The sequence below is a fragment of the Mesocricetus auratus genome, unplaced genomic scaffold (genome assembly GCF_017639785.1).
Source record: "Mesocricetus auratus isolate SY011 unplaced genomic scaffold, BCM_Maur_2.0 Super-Scaffold_100691, whole genome shotgun sequence".
In the NCBI taxonomy this organism is placed as follows: Eukaryota; Metazoa; Chordata; class Mammalia; order Rodentia; family Cricetidae; genus Mesocricetus; species Mesocricetus auratus.
In genome coordinates, this window is record NW_024429267.1 from 46,370,711 (window position 1) to 46,394,367 (window position 23,657).

At 47.3% G+C, this 23,657-nt stretch overlaps 4 protein-coding genes across 11 annotated transcripts in view; 3 read left to right on the top strand and 1 right to left on the bottom strand.

Moving 5' to 3' along the window:
* Positions 1-2,366: 2,366 nt before the first annotated feature.
* On the top strand, positions 2,367-7,544 carry Nicn1 (nicolin 1). Of its 3 annotated transcripts, XM_040740003.1 has the most exons (7): positions 2,465-2,597; positions 2,993-3,145; positions 5,157-5,333; positions 5,888-6,001; positions 6,407-6,478; positions 6,864-6,968; positions 7,043-7,544. In XM_040740003.1, exons 2-7 carry the CDS (start codon positions 3,119-3,121, stop codon positions 7,082-7,084), a joined length of 537 nt encoding a protein of 178 aa, XP_040595937.1. In that variant the 5' UTR covers positions 2,465-2,597; positions 2,993-3,118; the 3' UTR covers positions 7,085-7,544. The 3 variants fall into 3 exon arrangements, with proteins under 3 accessions (XP_012972429.1, XP_005074985.1, XP_040595937.1); XM_013116975.3 differs by lacking the exon at positions 2,993-3,145 and having other exon boundaries at positions 2,367-2,597; positions 5,163-5,333; XM_005074928.4 differs by lacking the exon at positions 2,993-3,145 and having other exon boundaries at positions 2,369-2,597.
* Positions 7,545-7,824: 280 nt separating this feature from the next.
* On the top strand, positions 7,825-14,617 carry Amt (aminomethyltransferase). The gene is made up of 9 exons (XM_005074929.4): positions 7,825-9,211; positions 9,311-9,478; positions 9,933-10,013; positions 11,113-11,244; positions 11,805-11,883; positions 12,162-12,307; positions 12,716-12,896; positions 13,220-13,375; positions 13,475-14,617. The coding sequence occupies exons 1-9, from the start codon at positions 9,122-9,124 to the stop codon at positions 13,651-13,653; spliced, it is 1,212 nt and encodes a 403-aa protein (XP_005074986.1). The 5' UTR covers positions 7,825-9,121; the 3' UTR covers positions 13,654-14,617.
* A 478-nt stretch (positions 14,618-15,095) lies between these two features.
* Positions 15,096-18,296, bottom strand: Tcta (T cell leukemia translocation altered). Of its 6 annotated transcripts, none has more exons than XR_005874669.1 (4): positions 17,749-18,263; positions 17,362-17,416; positions 16,353-16,454; positions 15,096-15,228 (listed from the first exon to the last, which is right to left on the bottom strand). XR_005874669.1 is itself a non-coding variant. In XM_040739512.1 (4 exons), exons 2-4 carry the CDS (start codon positions 17,969-17,971, stop codon positions 15,125-15,127), a joined length of 429 nt encoding a protein of 142 aa, XP_040595446.1. In that variant the 5' UTR covers positions 17,972-18,050; positions 18,169-18,296; the 3' UTR covers positions 15,096-15,124. The 6 variants fall into 6 exon arrangements, 4 of the variants coding, with proteins under 4 accessions (XP_040595446.1, XP_021080159.1, XP_021080158.1 ...); XM_040739512.1 differs by lacking the exon at positions 17,362-17,416 and having other exon boundaries at positions 17,749-18,050; positions 18,169-18,296; XR_005874668.1 differs by lacking the exon at positions 17,362-17,416 and having other exon boundaries at positions 16,230-16,454.
* A 113-nt stretch (positions 18,297-18,409) lies between these two features.
* Rhoa (ras homolog family member A) overlaps positions 18,410-23,657 on the top strand; it is a 31,455-nt gene continuing 26,207 nt past the window's right edge. The window contains exon 1 of the mRNA XM_040739511.1: positions 18,410-18,582. The gene's annotated coding sequence lies outside the window, so the exon portion shown is untranslated. The remainder of the gene's footprint in view (positions 18,583-23,657) is intronic.

The following is a 23,657-nucleotide window of genomic DNA, read 5'->3' on the forward strand; positions in this document are numbered from 1 at the left end:
CTGAGCCATTTTTCCAACTCCTTTCTTTATTTTTTATTTGTTTTTGCTTTTTATTTTATTTATTTGTTTGCTTGTTTGTTTTTTGAGACAGGGTTTCTCTGTGGCTTTGGAGGCTGTTCTTGAATTAGCTCTTATAGACCAGGCTGGTCTCGAACTCAGAGATCCTCCTGTCTCTGCCTCCTGAGTGCTGGGACTGAAGATGTGCGCCACCATGCCCGGTCTTGCTTTTCATTTTTGAAACAGGGTTTCTCTGTGTAGTCCTGACTGTCCTTGGAACTCCCTCTGTAGACCAGGCTGGCCTTGAACTCTGAGATCTGCCTCCCTCTACCTCCCTAGTGCTGGGATTAAAGGAGTTTACTATCATTGCCTGGCCTCATTTTAAATTATATATATGTGTGTGTGTCTGTGTAGAGGTATGTGCACACAAATGTAAATTTGCCTTAGAAGCCACAAGAGGACATTGTAGTTATAGGCATCTATGGCCAGCGTGATGTGGGTTCTGTAAACTAAACTCAGTCCTCTGGTAATGCTCCCAAGTGTCTCAATGTGAAAAGTAAAAGGAAAGCTTAGTAGGTTGGCATGGTGAGGCATGCTTTTAATCCCAGCATGCAGCAGGCAGAGGTAGGTGGATCTCTGTAAATCTGAGACCAGCCTTGTCCATATCCACAGTGAGATCCTGTCTCAAAAAATAAACAAATCCAGCCGGGTGTTGGTGGCGCACGCCTTTAATCCCAGCACTCGGGAGGCAGAGGCAGGCGGATCTCTGTGAGTTCGAGACCAGTCTGGACTACCAAGCGAGTTCCAGGACAGCCTCCAAAGCCACAGAGGAACCCTGTCTCGAAAAACCAAAATAAATAAATAAATAAATAAAATAAACAAATCCTAAACCAATTATTTGTCTCTTTCCCAACCAACCTGCTTATTGGCTAGTTTGCTTTTTTCCTTTTTTAGCTATGGCCTTACATAGCCCAGGCTAGCCTGAAACATAATTGATATATACTTGATACATAGTTGAGATTGGCCTTGAACCTTTGATCTTTCTGATTCTGCTTATACCTCCCAAGTACTAGGTTAAGTAAAGAGTTACAATGCCTGGGATTATTTATTTATTTTTATTTTATTATTATTTTTGGCTTTTCAAAACAAGGTTTCTCTGTGTGTAGCTCTGGCTGTCCGGGAACTCACTCTGTAGACAAGGTTGGCCTCAAAATCACAGAGATCTGCATGCCTCTCTCTCCCCAGTGCTAGCATTAAAGGCAAGTGCCAGAGCCACCTGGTTTTTAATCTATTTATTTATTATTATTTTTTGTTTTGTTTTGTTTTTCGAGACAGGGTTTCTCTGTGGCTTTGGAGGCTGTCCTGCAACTGGCTCTTGTAGACCAGGCTAGTCTCGAACTCACAGAGATCAGCCTCCTCTGCCTCCCGAGTGCTGGGATTAAGTCCTGCTGAGTTTACATTTATTTTATTTTATTTTGAGACAGCGTTTCTCTGTGCAGCTTTGTAGACCAGGCTGGCCTCGAACTCACAGAGATCTGCCTGTCTGTCTCATAACTGTTGGGACTAAAAGCATGCGCCACCACTGCCCTGCTGGCTCTTCCTTTATTAAATATTCATTTGTTTTTATTTTATGTGTGTTGGTGTTTTGCCTGCATGTTATATCTGGGTACCTATGTCTTCAATGTCCTTGGAGGCCAGGAGAGGGCGTTGGATCCTCCGGAACTAGTTACAGACCGCTTTCATTTGCCGTTTAGGTGCTAGGACAAACGCAGGTCCTTTGGAAGAGGAGCCAGTGTTCTTAACCCCTAAACCATCTGTTCAGTCCCTACAATGTTTTTTGAGATAGGGCCTCTTTAACCTTTGGGCAGCTGTGAACTCCTAGTACTGCTGAAGAGGACTTTAAACTGAAGAGGACATTAAACTTCTTATCCTCCTTCCTCTGACTCCAGAATAGCTGGGGTTACAGGCCTGAGGCAACACCCCTAGTTTTATGGGATACTGGGGATCAATCCAGGGCTTTCCATAAACTAGGTAAGCACTCTATCAATTCAGCTATCAGCTCTTTTAAAAATTTTATTGCCTGTTTTTGCGACTAATGTCAGGGCGATGCTCATTTGTGTTCACGCCTTTACACATCTTAACCAACTACCGCCCTAACAAAGTAGCAGAACCTAAAAAAAGGTTTTAGCGAGCCCAAAGCATTCTGGATCTTTTGAATAAAGAATAGCTCGACGGTTGCCGGGAGCGGCCAAGGAGCGGCTCTCAGGCGCGTGGTGATTGGTTGAAGAAGAACTTCCGCAGGCACTTCCGACTCTAGACCCGCCCTAAGCATCGGTGATTGGTTGACTTGTGCAAGCGCTCGGTCTCTTGGGAGTTGTAGTTCTTTTGGTTCGATAGGCGACGCCTGTAAAGGCTAATAGTTGGGAGACTGTTAGCGGTCCTTGCGCTTGGTCACTGACTCCGGCGTCATGTCTCGGGTGTTGGTGCCCTGTCATGTGAAAAGTACTGTAGCCCTGCAAGTGGGCGACATGAGGACCTCCCAAGGTCGGCCTGGCGTGCTGGTCGTCGATGTCACCTTTCCTAACGTCGCGCCTTTTGAGGTGAGCGACCCCCAGTAGGCGCGATCAAAGCTTCTGGGCCGGGAAGACCTAGTAACTGTTTCCCAGGCATTTACTCGTTTACAGCCCCTGCAGTTCCTCTTGCTTTTGCGAACTGGCCCTACTCAGTAGCATATACAGTTTTTATTAGGCTAGAATTTCCTGACCTTATCTCTCCAGCATCTCTTCCCATGCCCAGCACACCACTGGAAATACAATTACGAATCTCAGCACAAGTGAGAGGGTATTTTGGTTTGGGACATGGTTGGGATCCTTAAATAATGATGTAAACTTCCCCATTCCAACGGCCCCTGCCACAGGTCAAGTGTAATTAATCTTTCTAGGTCCTTCTAGTGACTTGTTTCTTTTGTTTTTTGTTTTGTTTCTTCTTCCCCTAGTGACTTGTTTATAATTCCTAGTTGCACTTCCATCTCAGCTGACAGTGACAGGGCACTGCTTGACCTCAACACAGGACAAAGCCTGGCTTAGCATCCTGAGCCACCCGGCGACTGTGCCTCATTCTCATGGCCTTATGCGCACTGTGCTGTAATGTATGGTTATCTCCCAAGATCTTGCTTATCACTGGCTGGGAAAACCTAATTAACCTGACCCTGGAAAATCTGAGTCAGTGTGTTTGAGGTGTTATTTTGTTGTTGTTGTTGTTGTTTTGCTTTATTTGTTTTGTTTTTTTGAGACATGATTTCTCTGTGGCTTTGGAGGCTGTCCTGGAACTAGTTCTTGTAGACCAGGCTGGACTGGAACTCACAGAGATTGCCTGCCTCTGCCTCCCAAGAGTTGGAATTAAAGGCGTGCACCACCACTGCCCAGCATATATATTTTTTAAAGGAAGTATACTTTAAATAAAAATTATTTATTTATTATGTATGCAGTGTTCTGTCTGTGTGTATGCCTGCAGGCCAGAAGAGGGCACCAGATCTTACTAAAGATGGTTGTGAGTCACCATGTGGGTTCTGGGACTTGAACTCAGGACCTCTGGAAGAGCTACAGTGCTCTTAACCTCTGAGCCATGTCTCCAGCCCTATAGTTTTTTTTTTTTTAACTCGGATTACTGCATTCAGAGTCCAGAGTGCTAACCATTACACCATGGAACCCCCTTATTGTTATTTTTAAATGTTTATTTTATGTGTTTTGTCTGCATGTATGCTTGTATGCTTTCTGCATACCCGGTATGGTGGAGACCAGAAGAGGGTTCTGAATCCCCTGGAACTGGAGTTATGAACAGTTGTAAGGGACCATGTAGGTTCTGGGAACCAAACTTGACTCTCTGCAAGAGCACCAAGTGCCTTTAATCGCTGAGCAGTCTCTACAGCCCTGATATCTGCATTTTTTTAAAGTTTCATAGATGATTCTGATGGGCATCCAATGATGAAAACTACTGCCCTAGCAGTTGATACTGTAGGTCTGCCCAGCCCATTGCCTTCCCCAATCCCCTGCAGTGTACTCAACGGACTATCCTCTTATTATTATTATTATTATCTTTTTTTTTTGTTTTTTTTGAGACAGGGTTTCTCTGTATTGTTTTGGAGTCCTGGAACTCATTCTGTAGACTGGGCTGGCCTCAAACTCACAGAGATCCACCTGCCTCTGCCTCCCGAGTGCTGGGATTAAAGCTGTGTGCCATCAACGCCCGGCTTCTATCCTTTTTTTTTTTTTTTTTTTGGTTTTTCGAGACAGAGTTTCTCTGTATTGTTTAGGAGCCTGTCCTGGAACTCGCTCGGTAGACCAGGCTTGGTCACGAACTCACAGAGATCCGCCTGCCTCTGCCTCCCGCGTGCTGGGATTAAAGGCGTGTGCCACCACCGCCCGGCCTATCCTCTTATTCTTATTCTGGTCTTTTTTTTTTTTTTTTTTTTTGGTTTTTCGAGACAGGGTTTCTTATTCTGGTCTTAGTCTGCTAATTCCTTCTTAGTTAAGAGAGACACAGACAAAGACAGATACACAGAAGGAGAGAACCTGAGAACCTCTACTATTATCAAATTGAGCTACAGTTCTTTCCCACGGTTCTCACTCTGGTACTTTAAAAAATATGCTACTTTTTTTTGTTTGGGGGTATCTCACGAATCTCAGAGTGGCCAAGAATAGCTGAGGCTTATCATGAACTTCTGGTCCTCCTGCCTCTACCTCCCAGGCACTGGGATTCCAGGTATGCCTCACGCACCTGGTTTATGCAGTGCTGTGCCTCCAGCATAGAACTTCAAACATACTAGACAAGGCAAGCACTGAACCACCTGAGCATATCATCAGCCCAGCATATTGCTTTACCTACCTATGTTATGCACTTAGCAAGGATGCACTCATCCTTTCAGGCTTCACATGTCCATTTTCTGCTTTCTTTCGGGTTAGGGTCCTGGCCTCTGATACTATCTCAGATAACATATGGTTTGTTTGCATGACTTACTGGGCTGTGAGCATTTAGGAAAGCAAAATTATGTTTGGGCCCCAGGAATTGTTGACTTGCTTAGCAAAAGTGTATATTCCAAAAGAAAGACTATGGCACTGTGCTCAGGCCTCATTTCTCATGGTGGGTTGGGTGTATTCTAGTTACAGGAGATCACATTTAAGAATTACTACACAGCTTTCTTGAGCATCCGTGTCCGTCACCATACCCCACTGCACACGCCATCCAAGTGGGTCACCTGTCTGCGGGACCACTGTTTGATGCCTGACCCACACAGTGAAGAGGGAGCCCAGGAGTATGTATCACTCTTCAAGCACCAGGTCAGCTGGTCTCAGCATTGCTGGGGAATCTCAGATGACGACTCTTGCCTAGGGGTTGGGCTGACTAGCAGGAGGAAGAGTGGGGCAAAACTGGCTGGGCTGTGGCTTTCATGAAGGCACTGGGAGCGGCCACTGCTCTGTCCTTCCCAAAGCCTTGGGGAAACATTTGGTTTACTATTGGTTGGGAGGTTTCTGGTAATGAGCTGAGTCTTCAGTGGGTCCCTTTTTCTTTTCTTTTCTTTTTTTTTTCTTTCTTTTGGTTTTTTGAGAGATGGGTAGCTCTGTAGACCAGGTTGGCCTCAAACTCACAGAGATCTGCCTGCCTCCAAGTGCTGGGATTGAAGACTTTGCCCTGCCACCACCTAGCTATTTTTGTTTTGTTTTGTTTGAGGCAGGGCTTCTCTGTGTAACCCCGGCTGTCCTGGAACTTATTTTGTAGACTAGGCTGGCCTTGAACTCAGAAAAAGGGATGCCTGCCTCTGCCACCCAAGTGCTGAGATCAAAGGCATGCACCACCACACCCTGCTCAGTGGGTCATGTTGTATGTGTATCAGATGCTGTGTGACATGAGCAGAGTACTAGAGCTGCGTCTGATCCTGCGGCAGCCGTCACCACTATGGCTGTCTTTCACAGTGGAGGAACTGCAGATCTACCAGCAGGGACCAAAGGTGAGGGACTAACTGAACCCTACTAGCTAGCTCTTTCCTTAAAAAGCTTCTCAATAGCTAGGAGAGATGGACACTGAGGTGAGTGGTGGGTGAGGATGACAAGACTCAGGGAAGCCTTCATGAATGTCATAGGAGAGTGGATGCAGACGTTCATAATCTAAGGTGAGGCTCTGTCCAAGCACCCCCTGGCCTTTGAGACCACCCACCACTTTTAGGTGCTGGGATATACTTGTGTTGCTTATGTTCCTGGATTCTCCTTCTGCATAGCAGAGCATCTTAGTAATCTGATTGTCCCTTTGATCTTACATGGTCCTGAACAGGGATTCCCAGTGTCTCAGCCTCAAGGGGCCTTTTCTTTGCTCTCAGATTCTGCCCCACTTAGGACAGTATGCCTTTGCTTTGCAGAGCCCCTCCCTGACTTTCCCCAAGTGGCTTTCCCACCCAGTGTCCAATGAACAGCCTGCTCCCCGCCTTGAGGTAAGCGTTCTAATACTGGGTGTTAACTATATATACATGGTTCTAAGATCCAGGGCATGACCATGTGGGCCTCTGCTATCCTGAGGCCAGCCGGGAATATAATTCTGGTAGAGTACTTATCTAGCATGCATAAGGTCCTGGTTTTGATTCCCAAAACCACAAACATTTGAGACTGGACCTATGGTTCAGTGTCTTCTTGGGTATTGTGTGAGATTTGAGTCATCCCTGGTATAGGTATGGATGGCTTCCTGAAGGAACATCAGGACCAATCACACACTCTGCAAATTATCTGGGAGTGTTAGTGGTTTCAGCTGGAGTGCCCCATATCTCTAAGGGCACTGCTGGGGAAGAGATTCATGGTCAGCATTCCTTCTTTCTGGAACAGGGTCTCCCAGACCCCAGCAGAGTATCCTCTGAGGTGCAGCAGATGTGGGCGCTAACAGAGATGATTCGGGCGAGTCATACTTCCACCAGGATTGGCCGCTTTGATGTGAGTGATCGCATCCCTCTGCTCGGTTCACTTTGCTTTGAGCAGCTCAGAACTGATAGTCCCTTGTGTTGCAGGTGGATGGCTGCTATGATCTGAACTTGCTCTCCTACACGTGAGCGGCAGCTTCTGCTTGAGACATTGGTCTTCTGTGCCCGTCCAGGCGTGGTCTGGCCACCAGAGGCTGAAGTGCATTGTTCCCTGTGCATCCAAGCTCTATCTGGCCAAAGGAATTCTTGACATTCACCTGGTTGTTTTAGCATGAGTTCCTAGGGGGCACTTTCTGTCTTTGTCTGTCTGACATGCAAATTCTGTCTCTTCCTTTCAAAATTCACAGGTTCTGCTTGGAATCATTGAGTTCCTCCTGTCTGTCTGGCCAGTATGCACACCCCTGTCTTCTACCATTTTCCCCATTGTTGAGATAAGCCTGATCCAGGTAGCTCAGGAAGGCCTGCTGTTTTGACATTCATGACCTGGGAAGCTTGAGGAAGAGATGCCCCCTATTCATTCCTCGGCTTCTGCTAGTGGCTTTTTTCCTTTTGTATTACATCCATTAAAAAGAAAGTATCCTAGAGCCTAGCACGGTGGCACACACCTTTAACCTTATCCATCTGTGAGTTCAAGGCCAGCCTGATTAACACAGTGAATCCCAGGCCAATCAGGGCTACACAGTAAGACCTTGATTTTGGTGGTTGGGGGAAGAAAAGAAAAAGAAATGCCCCTTTTTAAATTTGTCTGTTAGCCGGGCGGTGGTGGCGCACGCCTTTAATCCCAGCACTCGGGAGGCAGAGGCAGGCGGATCTCTGTGAGTTCGAGGCCAGCCTGGACTACCAAGCGAGTTCCAGGACAGCCTCCAAAGCCACAGAGAAACCCTGTCTCGAAAAACCAAAAAAAAAAAAAAAAAAAAAAAAAATTGTCTGTTACCAGCCTAGGAGGCAGAGCTGGGATTTGGGAAGCTTGAGTGCTTTTGTCTCTGAGCTGGTCCCTGAAATGCATTCTCTGTCAGATCTGGGCAGGTGCTTTGGGCCAGCTGGGGATTGAGAATGAGGCCTCCAATCTATTTGTCGTCACACTCCATGTGAAGCACATCAAGAATCTTTCTCCCAGTTGCTTCTTGCCAGTCACTCTCAGGATGATGAAGGTCAACCTTGGGGGTAGTGTGTCCAAGTGAAGGCTTCACTGATGCCTTTTGGGAGTTGAGGTCCTCCATTACCCCAGAGCAACCACTAGATGATGAAGGCTGCTGCTGTTTCCTGTGATAAAATTCAGTTTCCTTCTAGTTCTTCCTGATATTGCCCCTGGGGACTACTATAAAGCAGTACTACAAAGTATCTTGGACCTGGAAAATTGAACATGTGTATGTGAAACAGTTTTTTGGGAAAGTCTAGCCACCTTCGGTAACCTGCATTCTTGTCATTCAGCCTTCAGAAGGTAGTGTCTTCACCTGCAAGACCATTGTTAAGCCCATCGAATCTTCAGCCTTCCTGAAGGCAGTATCTTCACTTGCAAGACCATTGTTTAAGCCCATTCAGTTTTTGCTGAAAGAGTGATCGCCTTTAGTCCTGTGCTCAAGGAACAATGGTCTTCAGTATGCTTGAGCAAGAGGATTCTGGGGTGGTGGGGATCATGCATAATTCATAGCTGTGTTCCTAAGCTCCAGCACTGGAGCAAGATAAATAAAGGCTTGTGGAATATGTGACCGTGTTTGCTGCTTGTGTGTGCCCAGTGTGAGAGCTAGAGACCACTATAGAGGCCAGGCCACAAAGGTACTGTGCCTGCCCAGAGGGTTTCACCCTCTAGTGAATGCTCCACCTCCCACAGCTATTTGACCTGAATGTGTAATTCCGGCTTTTCAGCCATTTGCAGAACTTTGACCTTCTGGAGGCAGGGAGTTCTAACCCCCAATTCTGGTTCTAGGCAGCCTATTCTGCTCTGAACTGCCTTACTTGCTTTTATTGGACTGTGGAATTGCCTGAAGCCATAGGAAGTCAGCACTCTGTTTTAAATCCCAGCCTGCTCTATGGACTTCCCACCCCCTTCCTATCCCCCGCGGGCTAGAAAGACCTGTCCAAGCAGGGGTTTGGACTACATCTCCCAGCGTGCCTGGCAGAGTAGTGTGGCCTCTGTGTGCCGGGCTGCTCCAGTTGCGGGTGACAATGCAGCGGACAGTGAGTGTGGTGGCCCCTCTGTGTTTTCGCCTGCAGACACAATCCTTGGTTCAAAGCCGACAACTCAGTTGTGTACAGGTGGGGTGAAGGGCCCTGGGCTCTGTTACTGGTCTTGGAGGGTGGGGGAGGAAGCTGATGAGACTGAGCCCTGACGGCTTCAAGCCTGGCTGTCCACAGGATGTGCTCCGCAGGACTCCACTCTATGACTTCCACCTGGCCCATGGAGGAAAAATGGTGGCTTTTGCGGGGTGGAGTCTGCCTGTGCAATACCGGGACAGTCACGTTGATTCACACCTGCATACACGCCGGCACTGCTCTCTCTTTGATGTGTCCCACATGCTGCAGGTGAGCCACAGGCTGAATCTGGCCTTCTCCCCATCTACAGTACTCTTCAGCTTTGAGGATATTTCGACTATAGTGTGAGGGACTAACTCAGGTCTTCTGATTGTTCATCTCTGATCTTTCCTGCCTGCTTCCACTATGTTTTTTAATACCCTTGGGTTTGCTAGAGCTGTACCTACCCTCATCTGCTGTGCTGGGTATTGGTTTGGAAATTGGTTGGGTATCTTAGCAAGGTGCTAGGTCCCCTTGTATTCTTAGACTGTGCTCAGTCCCAGGAGGTTGGGAGGAATAGGGGAAATGAGAAGGTAGGACCTCTGCCATCTCCAGAATCCAAAGGCTGTAGTCAGTCACTTCTGGGCTGAACTGTGGTATGGACAAATGAAGGAAGCTTTCTTGCGTAGCAGCCTTTTAGATTACAGATATTGCAGTGGCCTGAGTCTTTCCATGTTTTCCCTAGACCAAGATATTTGGTCGTGACCGAGTGAAGCTGATGGAAAGTATAGTGGTTGGAGACATTGCAGAACTAAAGCCTAACCAGGTAGGCCCATTTTATTTTTCTCAATATTAAGTCCTTGCCTCAAGCTTAGGAGATACCAAGAGAAGTCAGATACAGCTTTTCAAGGCTTGCTACCTTGATGGAGTCTTTGGGTCATTTCCAGGTATCCAGCCAGCTTTGGAGAAACACTATCCCAGCCTTACTACATTGGGTTGGGAGGCTAGAAACCAAAGTTTATATGCTCTGACCTCATGCTTCCCATACCTTTGGTATTCATGGTATGATCCCTCCCTAAACGAGCAGCTTCTCCATTTTCTAGGAATGTGTTAGGAATATGCTTAGGTACTGCTCTGGACCTGCTGAACCAGAACCTTAGTTTTTAACAAGATCCCTAGGTGGTAGCCGGGTGTTGGTGGCCTTTAATCCCAGCACTTGGGAGGCAGAGGCAGGCGGATCTCTGTGAGTTCAAGGCCAGCCTGGTCTACAGAGGGAGTTCTAGGACAGCCTCTAAAACAATACAGAGAGACCTTGTCTCGAAAAACCAAAAACCGGGCAGTGGTGGCTCACGCCTTTAATCCCAGTACTTGGGAAGCAGAGGCAGGCGGATCTCTGTGAGTTCGAGGCTGGGCTGGACCGATAGCCTCCAAAACAATACAGAGAAACCCTGTCTCGGAAAAAAAAAAAAAAAGATCCCTAGGTGGTTCACATGACCCATCAATCTCATGGTTCGGCCATCCAGTTGCAAGGCTAAGGCCTTAGAGTGTTTTGATCTCATTACTGAAGTCTGTGCTGGGAGCCTGTGGGGTCATGAAGATGGTCTTTGAAGCTTTTATCCTAGAGGTTAGCACATGGGTGGAGTTATCTGGGTGAGGTGAAGCAGTAGTTCCTAGGTGTGATGGAATAAGTATGAAACATGTTTCTAAGAATTGAATAGTGAGTGAGCCAATTGAGTCTGGGGAGGGGGTGAAATTTCCTTGACAAATAAAGTTCAAAGATCCTAGATTTGATCCTTACCTTGCACCCTTTATCCAGAGATCTGTCCATGAATTTTGGTAGCTGAGCAGATCAAAGAATGTTTCTGGCTCACACTTGGCTTTGGCTTTCTGTACCTGGAGATAAGGATGTTTTGCTTCAATGCTAGGGGACACTGTCACTGTTTACTAATGAAGCTGGAGGCATCTTAGATGACTTGATTGTGACCAATACTTCTGAGGGGCACCTGTATATAGTGTCTAACGCTGGCTGCTGGGACAAGGACTTGACTCTCATGCAGGTACATCTGTCTTTTATTCTAGGTACTTTGTATTCTTGGTTTATAAAGCAGTGCCCAGTGCAGATAGGGGCTCAGGAAATGACTCTTAATAAAAGAACAGCCAATAGCCGGGCGTTGGTGGTGCACGCCTTTAATCCCAGCACTCGGGAGGCAGAGGCAGGCGGATCTCTGTGAGTTCGAGACCAGCCTGGACTACCAAGTGAGTTCCAGGACAGCCTCCAAAGCCACAGAGAAACCCTGCCTCGAAAAACCAAAAAAAAAAAAAAAAAGAACAGCCAATAGACTGAAGAGAAGGCACTCTCTGGTACACAACAGGGTTTGGGGATGGGGACTAGAGGAGGTGGGGAGATAATGCTACCCCTGCCTCTGCAATGAGCATCCTCTGGTAAGGGTGAGTGAGCTGACACACTTGGGCTCAGGTCATCCTTCCCACATAGCAGCTGTGTGCCTTGTAAGATAGGAACCAGACTATTTTCTAACTGCTCAGTTCTGCAATGTCCAATCCATAGTAGGTGCTCAGTGATGGTTTCAGACACTGATGTATCTGTTATCCATTCCAGGACAAGGTGAAGGAGTTCCAGAACAGGGGCAGTGATGTAGGCCTGGAGGTGGTAGATAATGCCCTGCTAGCTCTGCAAGGTGAGAGTGCCAGGTTGGGGCTGGAGCCAGCCCTTGCCTTCCTGGCTTCATTTGCTTCTCTCTACGGAAGCTATCCCAAGAGGAAGGTATGAATGCTGCGTTTGTATTTGTATGACGTAATTCCAAAGTTAAGCATCTTTTCTGTCCTCTCTGCAAAGCTGTCCATGGGCTACAGACAAGGGCATCCTCCCCTCTGGCAGGGTTGGGCTTGCTTGGGATATGTTCTGCTTCCAGGAGGTGCTGGGCCCAAGACCCTTGGTTATTCTCTTTGGGCTTAGGACCCACTGCAGTGCAAGTGCTACAGGCTGGTGTGACAGATGACTTGAGGAGACTGCCCTTCATGACCAGTGCTGTGATGGATGTGTTTGGTGTGTCTGGCTGTCGTGTGACCCGTTGTGGCTATACGGGAGAAGATGGTGTGGAGGTATGTTGAGAAGTAGTTATTCCCCATGGTGTCTCATGCCTGTAATCCCAGTGCTTATGGAGACAGAAGCAGGAACATCTTAATTCATGGTGGGTTGGGGTTCCATAGTGAGTTCCAGGCTAAGCAAGGCTACATAGTGAGAGCCTGTCTCAAAGAAAATAAAGCCAAAACAAAAAATTTAGTTGTAAAGCTTGGAATGGGATGGCACATGCCTATAATCCCAGCACCCAGTAAGTAGAGACAGGAGAATGGTAAGTTACAGGCCAGCCCGGGCTACCTGTCTCAGAAAGAGGGATGGGGGTGGGGAAATAAAATGTGGTGGTAGAATGTTTCTCACTCTTGTACAAGCAAAAGTGGTAAAAGTGGTTACAGGATTCAAGACTTTCTGCTCTCTGGTCCTTTGTGCAGATCTCAGTGCCAGCAGTAGGGGCAGTCCACTTGGCAACTGCTCTGCTGGAAAACCCAGAGGTGAAGCTGGCAGGACTAGCAGCCAGAGACAGCCTGCGCTTGGAGGCAGGCCTCTGTCTGTATGGGAGTGACATTGATGAACATACCACACCTGTGGAGGGCAGCCTCAGCTGGACACTGGGTGAGCTGGGCTAATGTTCGAGGGGCCCTGGAGATTAGAATACCTTTTAATAAGACTAGCTAGCCCATAACTACTCCTAAGGTTGTAGATGCTGGAACATGTAACTCAGCCTTGCTGAGCTTTCTCTCCCTGAAAGTGCTACTGTGGCTTTGCCTATTGTAAACTGAGGACCCTAAGTATGGCTTCCAGGGGGTAGGAGATGACTGACTGACTGTAGTGCTGAGGAAGACTGAGCCCAAGAGCCCAAGTGATGCTTGATGGATGTCACTTGTGGCCTTGTTCTGGGCTTCTGAATAGCTTACATCTGGTGTGTTCTGTTTCAGGGAAGCGCCGCCGAACTGCTATGGACTTCCCAGGAGCCAAAATCATTGTTCCCCAGCTGAAGGGTGAGGTGCAGAAGAGACGTGTGGGGTTGATATGTGAAGGGGCCCCAGTGAGAGCACACAGTCCTATCCTGAGCACAGAAGGCACTGTGATTGGTAAGTGGTCCAGGATGGGGACATTGGCTGGCAAGGGTGTCCAGGGTAGGGATATTGGGCTGGCAGGGTGGTGTTAACCTATGGTCTATGCATGGACAGGCACAGTGACCAGTGGGTGCCCTTCACCCAGCTTGAAGAAGAATGTGGCCATGGGTTATGTGCCATTCAAGTACAGTCGGCCAGGGACACAGCTGCTGGTGGAAGTTCGGCGGAAGCAGCAAATGACGGTGGTTAGCAAAATGCCCTTTGTGCCCACAAACTACTACACTCTCAAGTGAAGATGGCCCATGGAAAAGCCCCTCCCTCCACAAGTCTTGCCCAAGAAGGCCTTCCATAGTGCTTAATCAGAGTAGTCAAGTAGAACTCACAGGGGTTTGTTGTGTCTGGCCGGGGTGGGGAGAGCATCCCATCTTCCTAGTGGAGCTATCCTAACTTTAGGGCTCTTTTTTTTTTCTTTTTTTCTTTTCGAGACAGGGTTTCCCTGTGTACTGTGTAGCTTTGGAGCCTGTCCTGGAACTAGCTCTTGTAAAACAGGCTGGCCTTGAACTCAGAGACCTGCATGCCTCTGCCTCCCAAGTGCTGGGATTAGGAGCATATGCCACTGTAGGGCTCAATTTTAAATGACAAATCACCTTACTTAATGTCCTATTTTAGTCCACAATCCTACTAACCTTATTCTGCCAGGTGCTGGCTATAGAAAAAATGTCTGCCTTTGTGTGGACGATAACACCTGCCCAACCTACCTCACTATGGTTTCTCGAATTTCTAAGGGCTATTACTGTGGGCAATGTGAGCTTAGGTACCTTCCTCACTTTGCTTCCCATGAATGTATACTCTTCCTTTCCTTGGATAAAAATGACTCCTGACTCAGTGTCGGCTGAGTTGTTCCTGTGTGCAAATGTAGGGATGGCTGAGCAAACACAGACTTACCCTTCCACATTCCCTAGTTAACCTAGCCTGCTGTACAGCCGCAAGACATGGCAAGCTTGGTACTTGTGCTTACCTTAGCTCTTGTGAATAATTGTACTAACTACAAAAAAAAATAAAGTTTCCTTCTGGGGCTGGAGAGCTGCTCAGTAGTTAACAACACTGACTGCTCTTCCAGAGGACCAGGGTTCAATTTCCAGCACCCACATGGCATGTCTATAATCTAGCTTGAAGTGATCTGACACCCTCATACAGACTTAAATGCAGGCAAAACACCAATGCACATAAAATAAAATAAAAACATCATAAGAACGATTCCTTCCTTCTTACTTGCCATGGTCTTTAGCTTTATTGTTCTTTGTTCACTGGGTTTCTGGGGTGCCAATCCAATGCCTGTCGCCTTGTTCTCCAACACAGGCTGAGTAGGCTCTCCTTGAGAGGGGCCAGGTATATACAGAAGTGGTGTGGTGGCATACCCCTTTAATCCCAGCACTTGTGAGTTGGAGACAAAAGTGTTGGAAGTTCAGGGTCATCTTCAGTCATATGCTGAGTTGAAGGCCAGCTTGGACAGCATGAGACAGTAACTCAACTGTCCCAATCCCTCCCACTCCCAAGTTACTAATGGGGATATTGCCCCTGTTGGGCAACCTACCACCACTCTAGGGAGCTGGCATCAGTTCTCCACCTCTTTAAATTCCTGTAATTTGGATTCTGAGGGCAACACAACCCAGGCTCCCTCACCAGTTGCCTGTGTGCACACACCCTTGTCCTATTGGAATAACCACACAACCGATGCACTTCTGTGTTTAATATGACACATCTTCAGTTGCTCCTGGGGTGGAATGTGAGACCTTGACTCTTTGTAGTGATGTCAGTGGGTGGATTTGAGGCTGTAGAGGACATCTTTCTGCCACACAGATGCTTCGCTGGAGTAGGTATGAGGAGCTCAGTACAGTTTCATTTATAGTAGACCTGCTACAGTCTTTGTAGTCAAAGGCTGCCAGAAGGCTATGTGACATCTAACAAAGAGACAGTGGGACACCTGAGGTAGCAGTGGCCCAGCTGAGACAGGCAGAAATACAACCATTAGAGGAGACAGATCCAGGGCTCTAATGTGTTTTGAAACCTCTTTGGACCCATATGATGAAGGGCTCAGAGCTATTTGGTTTGTGGCTCACTCTTACTGATTGATACTCCTAGCTAGGGGTTGAAATAATACTAGCAGGCTTTTAGGAGAAGGTCCTTGTCAAATGGGAAGTGACTCTTAGTGGCACGGAAGGGACTCTTAGTTCACTTAGTCTCGCAGGTATTCAACTTGCCCCCAAAGAACAGAGAACTAGGTCAGCTGGGAAATGATAACTTCCTATGCCTGCTGGGCGGTGGTAGCACACACCTTTAATCCCAGCACTCGGGAGGCAGAGGCAGGAGGATCTCTGTGAGTTTGAGACCAGCCTGGTCTACAAGAGCTAGTTCCAGGACAGCCTCCAAAGCCACAGAGAAACCCTGTCTCAAAAAAGAAATACAAAAACAACAACAACAATAAAAAGAAAAACAAAACAAAAAAACCCAAAAAAACCTTCCTCTGCCTGACTCAGACCTGGAAGATTAGCTGGGTCAGGGAGGTACATGTTTGGTGCTCTGGTCCAGGCCAGGATTAGCTGGCTTCTGCCTATAAAGCAAAGCCAAGGAAATCAGGGCTTAGGGGAGAACAGACTTCCCTTATAAATCTCAGAACTGGTTAACCTCAAAATTCCTCTTAGAAGAACAAATCTCTAGAAGATCACGTCCGAGGAAACGAGGAGGACAGGATAAAGACAAGGTGAAAGGGACTGCTGACCTCCCCAACCAAAATGCTTCTAAGCTCTGACCCTTGACATAAGTCCTAGGGTAACTACACTGGGGTAGAGAAATGTCCCCTAGCCAGTACCTGGAGCTGTTGGAGGCAAGGCTGAAGGCAATGGAGGCTCACCCTGGAAACACTATGGTACTCTAGTCCCCCAACCCCAAGCCCTCTGCAGTTGTCCAACGGGCCTGGGCAGCAGCAGGATACAACATAGGAGCCAGCAGTCCCAGTGACGTCTCTGGAGACGCTTCTGCTGCTGCCTCCCCTTATTCTCTGTGGGTTTTGAGAGGTTCATTTGCTGCCATTTCCCTGAAAGTAATGGAGAGAAGCAAGGTCACTTCATGAATAGCAGACTAGTCACCCGTGAATACTTGTTATGAAGCAGGCAGTTCTAAAAGCAAATTAGATCAGGCCACTGTCTTGCTGAGTCAGTCCTTCACCTGCTCCATTGTCCCCATGCTCCTGTGTTCAAAGTTCACCATCCTCTCCTAGTCTCCTAATATGTCACATTTGTCCCTGCTAGTGGGTCCGTTTTTATCCATTTTTTTTCTTATCCAACATACTGTGTTGTCCTCTCTCTTTGGTCTCAGGTTAGGTGTGATGGGGGAGGGTGGTGCTCCCCTGAGCCACTTTGCATTTGTACTTATTTTCCTTCTAAATCTCTTGCTTCCCCTGCAGCAGAGTCTGGGTTGTCCTTGTTTTCTGGGCTTGCTGTGACCTCTGCCATCTGGTAGAAGCACAGAGATTGGCTGAATGAAATGACTTGATAAGTAAGCTGTTTTTTTTTTTTTCTTCAGAGATTAGGAGACTGACTTGATGAGGTAGTGTGCTAAGAATAGAGGCTCTTAGGCTGGGGGTTATAGCTCCAATGGTACAGTACTTGCCTAGAATAATACTCTTGCTTTCCTAATGAAGGACTTTCCAACCAAGGGATTTGTTTCCAATAGACCTACCTCCCTACCACTTCACCTTTCTAGAATTATGGTAACACCATCATCCGTCCCCACTGCATATGCTGATAGGAGGCTCTACAGGCACTGGTAAATGTCCAACTAGAATCCTGAGCTCTACCTGCAGAATTGGAGGATTCTTGCAAAGGCCACTAAGCTGGTGCACTCACATCCTGTGAATTCTCTTCCCTGTCACCAGCACTCTCAGCACTCGAGTGTCCTCTGCCTGCCAAGCATGGGGTTGGGAGAGACAGAGATTTACTCACCATGAAGGGAAATGTGTGGAGCCATCAGGTGTGGATCCATTCTGTCCACCCAGACCTGGAGGCAGGAACACACCCAGAGCTGCAGGAGGCTGAGGGTGGGGATCTGAGCAGGCATTAGCTCAGGTAAGGGGTCAGAGTATAGTTTAAGAGACCGGAGTGGGATGCTAGGGACTAGTAGCATTGTCTGGTAAAGATTTCTGAGAAACAGTTACAACGTGATGATGGACAGGTGGGGATTCTGGTGTAAAATGGTATGGGGGTGTAAGTCTGGGTACAACGAGGCTTCTGGGGGACCAGTGATAGTCTACGCGGACACAGGAGAAACAAGTGGTACAGCTTGGTGGTGGCAGGGGCAGTCAGGCCAAGGAGGTTCGTAGGGAGCCTCACCTGGACGGTGATACAACCCGGTCACTGTGTTCCCGTAGAACCCCCACGCCAGCTGGATGCCCAGGAGACTTAACACCAACCACAGCAAGAGCAGCTTGAAGAGAGTCACTCGCATGTCTTGTGTCTCCCACTCCCGCAGGAACTCGCTGCCCAGGGTGCCCAGCGCTCCGAGCACAGTAGTGGGCAGAGCTTGCAAAAACTGCCCAGACCAAGGTTCCGCCATGACTGGCCAGCGCCCCACCGGGTGTACTGTCACCGTATTAGTTCCTACTGCGCAAGCGTATGGGCTTCCGGGGTTAGACCTGTAGGTGCGCACGCGTAATGTCGGGCAACGACGATCTACTTCGCTTGCGCGAAGTGTTGGCAGTTTGGGGCAGGGCTTTAAAACCGCGCAGGCGCACCCATCCCCACCCAGCTTACTTAAAGGATGAGTGATTCGGTGAGTACAAAATAGCAACTCGGTCCTTTATAGCCCCGGAGTTCCCGTGATGCTCTACGCGGCTGCAATGATTGGTTAAGCGTCTTGCTTTTTGGGCGTGGTTGCGCTCTTGAGCAATCGTGGATGAACTGCGAGCGTGCGCGCGTGCGCGGGGCCGCGACTGGCGCCAGCTCGAGCCCGCAGGGCGCTCGAGGGCGCGCACGTCGCTCCCCGCCCTCCCGCCACCGCCCGCCCTCGTTCGCTCGCGCTCCCCGCCCGCCGCCCGCGGTCCTCCGTCGGTTCTCTCCTTAGTCCGCCGTCTCCCGCGGAGCTGCCGGTCCTCGTTTCCGAGCTTGCGGACTCGCGGACAGGCGTCCTCAGTGCGAAGAGGCCGAACTTGGAGTCGTCGCCTTGAGGTGAGCAGGAGCATTCCCTCCAGCCCCCTCGGCTCCGGGCCCGGCCGGCCGGCCGGCACTTTTCCGGCCACCCGCCCGTCGCCTGGTCGCGGTCGCGCCCCACCTGCTGCTCTCGGCAGGCAGCCCCTGGCCCCGGCCCCTGACCCGGGGCCCCGCGCCCGAGGCGGCGGCCCCGCCCGCGCAGTCCCCGGAAGCGCGCCCCGCCGCCTCCAGTCCCCCTTCCCCCGCCCGGCCGGGCCTGGTGGAGCCCTAGCCGCCCGCCCTCCCCGTCGCTTCCTCTCAGGGCTGCGCCGGGCTGGGCGGGGGCTCCCGGCCGGCCCGCGACCGTGCTGGGTAGTCTACCACTGTGAAGCGCGCGTGGCTGTCGGGAGTTGAAATAGGCAAGAAACTCTTTTACAACTCCATTTTGCTTTTTACATTTAATGTGGATCATTAATCACCGTTTTGTACCGGGTGAAGACAGTAATTCTTTGGGTGGATTTTCTGTTTTCAAAGCCGTATTCTTAGAGATTGTGTAAGTAAAAGATTGTTTTGAAATCTTGGCGGTTAAGACTGTATGGGGGAAGGTATTTTCCAGTTGAAAAAACATTTAAAAAATATTTGGAGAGGTTGCATCAAAATAGATGCATTTCTACTTGAAGTTACTACTTTAATTGGGAATCACTTGCTGATCAGGGTTCCATTTTCAGGTCGTTTTCATGAAATTGCACTTTTTGCACCCAAATCTTTTTTGGTTTTGTTTTTTAATTTGTTTAGTAGCATAAAGTGGAAAATTGACACCATGTTTTTTTGTTCCAGAATTGGTTCTGACTGTATTTTCTAATAGTCCTCACTAAGAATTTTGACCTCTGCTGGTTATTCATATAGTTCTTTCTATATCTTCAGACATTCTTTTGAAATAAGTGTTTTTTGTAGGTTATATGTAACCAGACTATATTCCTCTGGCAAACCTGGAGGGATGGAAACTCATATTAGGATGTTGTATTTGGTGAGAATTTTCAGCCATTTAGTGTCACATGTCCAAGTGTGTATGTACCCTGTGGATGGCTTCTCGCCTTCCACATGGCTAGCTAGCTTGGTAGTGATACTGTTTGAAGCATTTAACACAAGTATTCTTGTTAACTAAAAATACACGGCTAGGTCTTGTTACTGACGGCTCTCAGCAGTTATTGTGAGGATTTGTCTACTTTATGTGGAGCAGTGATGTTTCTTAGGGACATAAAATATATAGAGCTTGTTTTTTCTATTTCATTTTTTTCCTCTTTGGTGCTTGAAATTAAACTCAGGGCTTGGGGCGTATTGAGCAGGTGCTATATGTCTCTGAGCTTCGTTCCAGCCCTATAACTGAGTCAAAGTCCAGTGTGCAGCTTACATAGTCTCTACTCAGAAATCTCCTGAAGAAGAGAATAGGAATATATGTAATCTGCCAACTTTTCCCCCTATAGATGTAGTATTTTAGACTGGGAAAGATTTAAAGGATTTGTAGGCTGACTCCATTTGTAGGTGTGGAGACTGAGTCCAGGGAGTTTTTTTTCAAGAGAAAGGTTTATTAGTACTCTGCAGCGAGCACAGTGGGCTGATAATGACAGGAGAGTCATCTGCCTACAACTTAAAAGAAATGGACACAGGGTTTGACTTGAGCCCTAGAACTTGCTTTGTAGATCTAGCTGGCCTTCTGAATAGTGCTGGGATCACTGGGTGTGTACCGCCATTCCTGGTGAGACTTAAATTTTTGAAGGTCATATGTTTAATTAGACTAGAACTGCTTTTTTATGTACTCTCAGCTAAAAGCAGGGGTTCCTGACTACTCTCCTGTGTTTCTTTACCTTTTAGATTGTGCATATTTAGGGAGAATCTGGTCAGTTTATTTGCCAAATAAATTTCAAGTCTTTGTACATAGCCCTTTTCTGGCTTAGCCTTGCCTTTGAGTTTGTTAGTTTTCTTGAGGATCCAACCTCTGGGAGTTGACTGTTACCAAAGACAACATAATGAGGTTCCCCTAGAATGTTTTCAGGCAACTATATCCCCTTTGATTAGATTTTAACTGGAATTGGTGAAGATGCATGCTTCACATAAGTAGTGGTCTGTGTAGTGTGAGCGGTTTTGTTGGAGTGTTTTCATAGTCTTTATACTTTGTCCATCATTAACTCCCTTTAACGTCCATCCTCGTCTGCTAGAAGAGTAAAATGTTCAGGTGTTTCTTGGTTCGTGGGGTGGAGTGGAAGTAGTAAGAAGAGGAGGCGGCTGGATGTTAAAACTAGTCTTTTGACTGGTTTAAAGAGCCAAGAGATGGTTAACCTTGTTGAAAGACTAATTTGAGATCACTGGATTTCTATAGATAGTACATTTGGTTCCATTACATTATAACTACTAACAATGATGACATATTGTGAACAAATGCTGAATTTAAAAATTGAAAATAGGTTAGGTGAGAAACCTATAATTGAAGTACTCCAGGATGTATGATTGGGCTATAAACAAAATCCTGTCTCAAAAAAAAAGGTTCTTAATAATGTCCTCTCTTCTTTATGCTTCTATCCAGTGGACCTCAGATGTTACACCAAAGCATTAGTAATAACTGTATGTTACTTACCTATTTTTGTGGTTCTGAGAATTGAACCCAACTTTGATAACTTTTCAGCCTGAGGCTTGAGCCTAGGAGATTGCACATACTCAGCAAGGGCTCGGCTACGGAAGTATATCCCCAACCCTGATTGCACTTTTGTTTTGAGATAGTCTCATTACACTGTCAGGGTATGACCATGAACTCATCTGCAGCCTAGACTAGTCTTGAACTTTCAACCTTCCTCAGTCTCCCCAGTAACTGGGATTCCAGGCCTATGCCATCAGGCCAGATGTAACTATATGTTATTATTATTTTTATGAGACAGTTTTACTCCATAGGTGATACTGGTCTGGAAATTCACCATGTAGCTCAGACTGGCCTTGAACTTGTTAGCAGTTCTTCCTTAGCCCTCCTAAGTGCTGGGGTTGCAGATGTGAGCCTATCTTATAACACTTAGGCATGTGTCTTACTGATGTGTTTTGGTGACATTAAATGTTTGTGATAATAGATTTCAAAAGTAGTTTGAAGTTAGTAATTATTATAAAATCCCTACCCATCCCCCAGTACGGTTTCTCCGTGTAACCCTGGCCATCTTGGGACTTGCTCTGTAGACCAGGCTAGCCTCAACTCAGAGATCCTACCTGCCTCTGCCTCCCAAGTGCTGGCATTAAAGGCTTTTGCACCACCACCACCCTATTTCAAGTGACTCTTGTTTGATTTTGAGATACTCTTATGTGTAGCTCTGTCTGGGTTGGCACTCTGTATAGTCCAGGCTGGCCTCACAAGGGTTACAGGTGTAAACCACCATTCCAGACTCATTTTAGCCTATGGTGCTGTAGTATTTTTAAGGAAGGGTTGTATTTTCTTGTTTATGCAAACCATGTGAGTGAAAACAAGGTAGGCAATAAAGCTGCTTACACTGGGTCTTGGTTTCATCTTATTTGTATTTGCTCCAAGTGATTCTGGATGCATTTATTTTTCTTTTGACTGTGCCCTTTTATACTAAGTGAGCAAAGTATGAGATACAGGATTATTAAATTGTAACTAATTTGCAGTTCATGCCAAAATGAACTTTATCTGGGGAGAGGTTGGGGTATATTTTGTGAAGGGATCTTGCTAAGAGAGGTGGGCGGGCTTAAAATCGTGTCAGTCTTTTGCTTCCACCTCCCAAGTGCTGGCAATATCTAACATCTGCCACCACAATTTCTTTCCCCCTATACAGTAAATGTATTCAGGTTTATTTATTTATTTATTTATTTATTTATTTATTTGGTTTTTCGAGACAGGGTTTCTCTGTGGCTTTGGAGGCTGTCCTGGGACTAACTCTTGTAGACCAGGCTGGCCTTGAACTCACAGAGATCCGACTGCCTCTGCCTCCCAAGTGCTGGGATTAAAGGCGTGCGTCACCAACGCCCGGCTCAGGTTTATTTATGATAGTGTCTTTAATTCAAGTGACAGTAAGGGGAGAACAAGCAGTTAATGAAATAGTGGGAGGTAAAATGAGTTTAGAGAGGTGGGCAGAGGCCAGATCCTGTACTACCTTTAGGATATAAGAAATGCTTTTTGGCGGGGCAGTGGTAGTGCACGCCTTTAATCCCAGCACTCGGGAGGCAGAGGCAGGTGGATCTCTGTGAGTTCGAGACCAGCCTGGTCTACAAGAGCTAGTTCCAGGACAGCCTCCAAAGCCACAGAGAAACCCTGTCTTGAAAAACCACACACACACACACACACACACACACACACACACACACACACACACACACACACACACACACACACAAAAGAAATGCTTTTTGTTTGTTTTATCCTTTTGGGTTGTTTGTTCTTGTGTTTTCAAGACAGGGTTTCTCTGTTTAAACAGCTCTGGCTGTCTTAGAACTAGCTCTGTAGATCAGACTGGTCCCGAACTCACAGAAATCCACTTGCCTCTTGAGTGCTGGGATTAAGGGGGTGCACCACCATGCCTGGTTCCCTGCAGCTGAATTTTTTTTTTAAGATTTATTTATTATGTATACAGTATTCTGCCTGCATTCATGTCTGAAGGCCAGAAGAGGGTGCCAGATCTCATTACAGATGGTTGTGAGCCACCATGTGGTTGCTGGGAATTGAACTCAGGACCTCTGGAAGAGCAGCCAGTGCTCTTAACCTCTGAGCCATCTCTCCAGCCCTGCAGCTGAATTTTATAGAACTGTTTTCTCAATCCTGATTCCCTCCTTTCTGATGACTGTAGGTTGTGTCAAGTTGGCATAAAACTAGCACAGGACATTTGTGAAGAATTTGCATATTTTGTATGAGGCCCTGAGTTGGACTTTAGTACCTTGTTGCACCTGCTGTGCGGCCTGCATCCGAGAATGTAGCGAGGTGGTCGGGATAGATGACACAGAGACCCGTCGGTTGCACAGCAGGTGCGGCAGTACCTCAATATTAACAAATAAAACTTAAAAAAAAAAGAAATGCTTTTCGGCAGGGTGGAGGTGGCACACGCCTTTGATCCCAGCACTGGAGAGGC